Source organism: Malaclemys terrapin, chromosome 4 (assembly GCF_027887155.1).
Source record: "Malaclemys terrapin pileata isolate rMalTer1 chromosome 4, rMalTer1.hap1, whole genome shotgun sequence".
In the NCBI taxonomy this organism is placed as follows: Eukaryota; Metazoa; Chordata; order Testudines; family Emydidae; genus Malaclemys; species Malaclemys terrapin.
Genome location: NC_071508.1, coordinates 5,408,576 through 5,414,445, shown reverse-complemented (window position 1 = coordinate 5,414,445; position 5,870 = coordinate 5,408,576). Strand labels below are relative to the sequence as shown.

The 5,870-nt window shown below is 59.3% G+C and overlaps 1 protein-coding gene across 1 annotated transcript; it reads left to right on the top strand.

Moving 5' to 3' along the window:
- Nucleotides 1-1,719: 1,719 nt before the first annotated feature.
- On the top strand, nucleotides 1,720-4,815 carry LOC128836864 (platelet glycoprotein Ib alpha chain-like). Its single transcript, XM_054027543.1, has 3 exons — nucleotides 1,720-1,799; nucleotides 2,558-3,586; nucleotides 3,668-4,815. Exons 2-3 carry the CDS (start codon nucleotides 2,561-2,563, stop codon nucleotides 4,490-4,492), a joined length of 1,851 nt encoding a protein of 616 aa, XP_053883518.1. The 5' UTR covers nucleotides 1,720-1,799; nucleotides 2,558-2,560; the 3' UTR covers nucleotides 4,493-4,815.
- Nucleotides 4,816-5,870: the final 1,055 nt, after the last annotated feature.

Genomic DNA, 5,870 nt, shown 5'->3' with positions numbered 1-5,870 from the left:
GGGGGCTAGCCCCTCTTCCTACCTTTGCGAGGTATCTGGGAGGATATGGCAGGATCTGCCAGGATCTGGGAGCCCTCTGCCCCAGCAACGGAGTCTAAGCCCCTTTCCTGCCCCCACATGTGAGTTGGGATATAGGGGGCCTGGCCTCTCTGTGGGTACCTGAGTCCTGCTCCCTCCCTCTGTGTATGTGTGCCAGGATCTGGGGCCCCTCGCCCATTTATGAGAGCCTGACCCTCCGTGTTCACTCCCCCACATAGCCGGTTCTGGAAGGGCCTGAACCCCTCTTACTAACCCTTTATGTGAGTTGGAATCAGGAGGTCCCTGCTGACCCCGATACACCCCTCCAACTCTCCAACACCTGCTCCCAAAACATTAAAGCATTGACAGGCCAGAGAGCACATCTAGCGGGAGGAGACAGCTAACCCCAGTGGGATCACACACAGGACCCCAGGACTGTAGCCACTGGACTGCGTGTGCTTCTAACATCCCTGTGGGACAGGGGACGTTGCTCGAGGAACCGAGAGTGGTAAGGATGACAAAGGAAAATCCCTTCCTGCTCCCATTTATCTCCTTGCCCAGACCCCAGTCACTCCTTCCGCAGTTAATAATAACCGCCACAATCTCCTGATGCAGTTAACCCACGCCATGCTGAGAAGCTGTAGAGCTGAGATCCCTCACCCAGCGCTGAGATACAGCTGCTTCTCCAGTGGGTGGTGGGGGCTGTTTATACTGGGATCACTGTCTGCCACTGACACGGACCTGGTAGCTGGATCTGGTGTGCGGAATGAGGGCTATTTTATAAGGGAATCCGTCCCCCAACACTGAGATGCAGCTGCCTCTGGTGTGGGCGGCCGGGGCTATTTACATAGGGTCCCTCACCTCACACCAAGAGACAAAGAGACGGTTAAGGGGTGACTTGGTTACCTCTATAAGTATCTATATGGGCAACAAATCTTTGATCATGTGTTCTTCAAACTAGCAGAGAAAGGTAGAACAAGATCCAATGGCTAGAAGTGGAAGCTAGACAAATTCAGACTGGAAATAAGGCCTCAATTTTGCATGGGGAGAGTAATTAACCACTGGAACCATTTACCAAAGGTAGTGGTGGATTCTCCATCACTGACAATTTATAAATCAAGATTGGATGTTTTTCTACAAGCTCTGCTCTAGGGATTATTTGGGAGGAGGTGTCTGGCCTGTGTTAGCCAGGAGGTCAGACTAAATGATCACAGTGGTCCCTTCTGGCCTTGGAATTTATTAATCTAGATGCAACCGCCTCTGGGGAAAGGCACAAAGGCTGTTTATAAAAGGAGCTCTTGCCCTGTGCTGTAATGCAGAAGCCTCTGGGGTGGGACAGCTGGTTGTACAACCATCATTTGCCTCGCACTAAGATGTGTCCCCTTCTGGAGTATACCTGCTATTTGTATGGGGATCCCTTGCCCGGTTCTGAGATACAGTTTCTGGAGTGGGGCAATAGTTTCTGGAGTGGATCAGAAAGCAGTCCCCACCTGTAATCTGGCTGGACTCTGATGTGACCTCTATGGGGGCTTTTAATGCCTTGAGGGTAGGAATGGGGGAGGCAGGATCAGTGTCTCTGTTTGATGTCACAGGAAACCACATACCCACCCCCCAGCAGCTGCAGAGGCTGATATGAGGGGTTGGGCTCAGGATGCCTGATGCCCAGTCAGCACAGTGGGAAAAGCTACCCCCAGAGCAACCTCAATCCACAGCTGGGAGTGAGGGCGACACAGGTGGGAGAGCAACCCCAGCAGAGACCCCACGTGAGTCCATAGGGACGGGTAAGCATCAGTGAGATGCAGTCACCTCTGGGGTGGGGCAGCTGTTTGTACAGGGAACTCCGGCTGGGGAGAAGCGATTTAATCCAGGGATGTACCACCTCTGGATTGGGGTGCAGGGGCTGTTTACACAGTGATCTTTCACCCGGTGCTGAAGGCACTAAATGCCAGATGCTTTAATCGTGCTCCCCTCACGCAGATGCCACTGGGGGAAGTGGTTGAAGCAAAGGCAGGTGATACAGGCAGGTGGGGACTGGATGTGGTAATTACCTGGCGGCGGGGGGGAATCTCCTGGCTGGACCAGCTGCCTTGGCTATAAGGGGAGCAGAAGATACGGGATTAGGTGAAAAGGAAACTACAGGGATAGATTCAAACCTTTTGAGTTGAGTCCAGCCTGGAGGTGTGGGGGAGTCAACTCCTTGTCCATGGTGCTAATGGCAGCTCCCTGACACTGTTACAGCACCAGCAGGGTTAGTGTAGCTGGTCCCCAGTGTGGTCAGGGTGCAGGTGCCTGATGGGACAGAGGGCACTGGGGAGCTAGGGAGCCCTTGTTATTAGAGCTAGTATCTGCTCAGGGGACCCAACTCTGTTGCAGCACCAGCTGGGTTGGTGTAGATGGGACCATTGTGGGATATCCCACCGGGAGTTGTCCCCAGCACTCCAGACTGGGGAGTCACAAGTCTCAGTTGCAGTCTCAGCTGGTTAGTGTAGACATGCCCTGTGATGTCTGTGTCCTGAGCATGCTCTTGTCTCCCGTGCAGACCATGCTGTGCTCCACCTCACCTCACCTAGCCCTCCTGGCCCTGCTCTCTGTGGCTGGCGCTGTGGGTCCAGGGGAGCCATGCCCGTCCGAGATGAACCTGATCAAGGATCAACTGCAGGTGAACTGCTCCGGAAAGGGGCTCAGCGTGGTGCCACTTGCCCTGCCCACGAACACCAGCATCCTGCTGCTCAGCTCCAACCGCCTGGCGTCCGTCTCCACTGCCGCCTTCCAGCACCTCCCTGAGCTGGCTGAGCTGGATCTGTCAGGCAACGCACTGGGTGCGCTGCACACTGGGCCCCCCCTGCCCTTGCTGCAGGAGCTGGTCCTGTCCCACAATGCCCTGCGAGTGCTGCCCACACTGCAGGGCCTGCCTGCCCTCACCCGCCTAGTCCTGGCTCACAACAACATTTCAGGGCTGCTGCCAGGGGCCTTCCGGGATGTGGGGCAGCTGACGGAGCTGAATCTACGGGGGAACCAGCTGCGGACACTGCCAGAAGAGGCCTTTGAGGGCCTGGCCATGTTGAAGGACCTGGATCTGTCTGATAACGCCCTGGAGGAGCTGCCACGGGGGCTGTTGACTGGGCTGAAGCTGGATAAGTTGTGGCTGTCAGGGAACCAGCTCCGCACTCTGCCCAGCAGCTTCTTCCCCGAGGGGCACATATTCGCCTATGTCTACCTAGCAGGGAACCCCTGGCGCTGTGACTGTGGCCTGGCCTATCTGCGGGGCTGGATTGAGGACAACGACTTCAGCATCTACATCCAGGAGCAGGGGTCAGATGGGCTGCTGACTGAGAATGATCCCCAGAGCCCTGTGTGCGATGAGCCCCACAGACACCACGGGAGCCCTGTCCTCGAGTTCCAGCAGGCCTGCGGCAAAGCAGGGGACACAGACTTGGATATCGATGGGACAATGACAGAGGAGGGAACCCCAGTGCCCTCTGCTACTGTCCGCCCCACCACCCTGCCCCCAACTAACCCTGTACCCCCCACTATTGCCTCCTCCACCACCCTGCCCGCAACCACTCCCGTGCCCCCCACTATTGCCCCCTCCACCACCCAGCCCACAACCACTCCTGTGCCCCCCACTATTGCCCTCTCCACCACCCAGCCCCCAACCACTCCTGTGCCCCCCACTATTGCCCCCTCCACCACCCAGCCCCCAACCACCCCTATGCCCCCCACTATTGCCCCCTCCACCACCCAGCTCCCAACCACCCCTGTGCCTTCCACTACTGCCCCCTCCACCACCTTGCCCCCAACCACCACCATGCCCCCCACTACTGCCCCAGAACTTGCACCGCCACGGCTCCCCAGCACCCCCATGACTCCCACCACCTCCCTTATCCCCTCGCCTCCCTTCCATACCAGCCCTCTCCACATCACCCCCTGCCACCAGCCACCCCCTCCGATGGGGGCTCCCCGCCTCTGCACATGCCCCACCCTACCCCCAGCGATGCCCATTGGGCATCGGCAGGGCAGGGAGGGCCCACAGTGGGGCCACTGGGTGCTAGCCCATTGCTGCCTGCTGCACCTGGCGCTTTACCTGGCCTCCTTGCTGCTGCTGCTGCTGCCCATGCTGGCTCTCCTGGGCTGGATGGGCTGGGTATATCTGGGCTGGTATCGCCCAGCTCTGAGGAGTCCCCCGGGGGCACGGCTGGTGCGGTACCAGCTGCTGAGAAAGGGGGAGGGGACAGCGCCCCCCATGATGCATCTTAGCAGCTTCAGGAGCCCCATAGAGCCCCCAACCTTCCGCACCACCAAGGAGCTGCGGATCCACCGTGACCCCCCTGTGCCCTCCTTCCGACGTGTTACCAGGAGGCTGCTGAGTGTGGGGGGGCTGGGCCCCTGGCGGGCTCCCTCCGCCTACAGCCTAGACAGGGGGGAAGCAGCTATCGGGGCTGTCAGGGTGAAATATGCAACCACCACCCTCTAAGGGGGGCAGGACACCTGGGTTCTATTGCTGGGGCTGGGGAGCAGGGTCCTGGGGGCTAAGGCAGGGGGTGCTGCTCGCCAGGACGCCTGGGTTCTAGTTCCAGTTCTGTTGCTGTGATCTCACCCACTGTGCACCGGGGACAAGATTCCTCCCACTGCTGCAGTAGCTGGGAGGCTCCCTTAATATATGTAGAACCCATATATTCTGGCTCCCAGATGCCCCTCCTGCCTCAGACCAATGGGCTCTTCTAACCCTGTAGAGCTCCCCCATGCACACCCCTGCTGCAGAGGCCAGATCTGGAATAACTGTCCAGAGGGGCAGTTTCCCCTTAAAACCAGGCAGTTCAGGGCTGGCTTGTGCCCTGGCAGAGCCTTGTCGATATTTCCTCCTCTCTGTATCAGGTCTCTGGCTGTTCTTATAATCCACAGAAATGTTGATCCTACTTTGAATCCTGTGGCAGGTAGTTCCATTGGCTAATCACAGAATAAAGACCTTCCCTGGATGCAGCTAGGTCACAGTTCAAAAACACCAGGCTGCTTGTGGTCTTTGCTGGAGGTGAATAATGATGCTCAGTTTTGCATGCTCCCCCAGATGGGAAAGGCCCCATATCCTATTCCCTGACCTGTCTGGGCCAGCCAGTTCCCCTGCCTTGTAGGTGGCTCAGAGACAGCATGCTCTAGAGCAGGGGTCTCGAACACGTGGCCTGCAGGGTGATTTTCTGCGGCCCGCGAGCCCCCCGCCCTCCCCCAGTGTTTATCAGAGCGGCTCTGGCCGGACATGCACTGGGGGCAGGGCATGCTCCCTGCCTGCCTGCCTGCCCTGCCCTGCCCTGCGCAGCTCCGGGAAAAGGCTGGAACGTGGGGAACGGGGGGCGGAGGGGCTGTGTGTGGCTGTTGCTTCAGGCAGCGCCCCCAGCAGCTCCCATTGGCCGGGAACAGGTAACTGCGGCCAATGGGAGCTGCTGGAGGCGGTGCCTCAAGCAACAGAAACACACAGCCCCTCCGCCCCCCCTTCCCCACATTCCAGCCTCTTGCGGGGGCAGAGCAGGTAGGCAGGCAGGCAGGGACCCTGCCCTGCCCCCGGTACGCGCTGGGCCAGATCCTGCCCCCTGAACCCCTCCTGCAGCCGAACCCCCTGCCCTGAGCCCCCTGCCACACCCTGCACCCCTCCTGCATCCCAACCCACTGCCCTGAGCCCCATGCCGCACCCTGCACCCCGACCCCCTGCCTCACCCCGCACCCTTCCTGCATCCCAACCCACTGCCCTGAGCCCCATGCCGCACCCCGCACTCCAACCCACTGCCCTGAGCCCCCTGCCGCACCCTGCACCCTTGCTGTACCCCTCACCCCCCCTGCACCCCACACCCCAACTCCCTGCC

Coding starts and splice junctions, on each gene's coding strand:
- LOC128836864 (XM_054027543.1), top strand. CDS start 2,561: ATGCTGTGCTCCACCTCACCTCACCTAGCCCTCCTGGCCCTGCTCTCT. Junction 3,587..3,667: donor CCCTGCCCGCAACCACTCCC/GTGCCCCCCACT, acceptor TCCACCACCCAG/CCCCCAACCACTCCTGTGCC.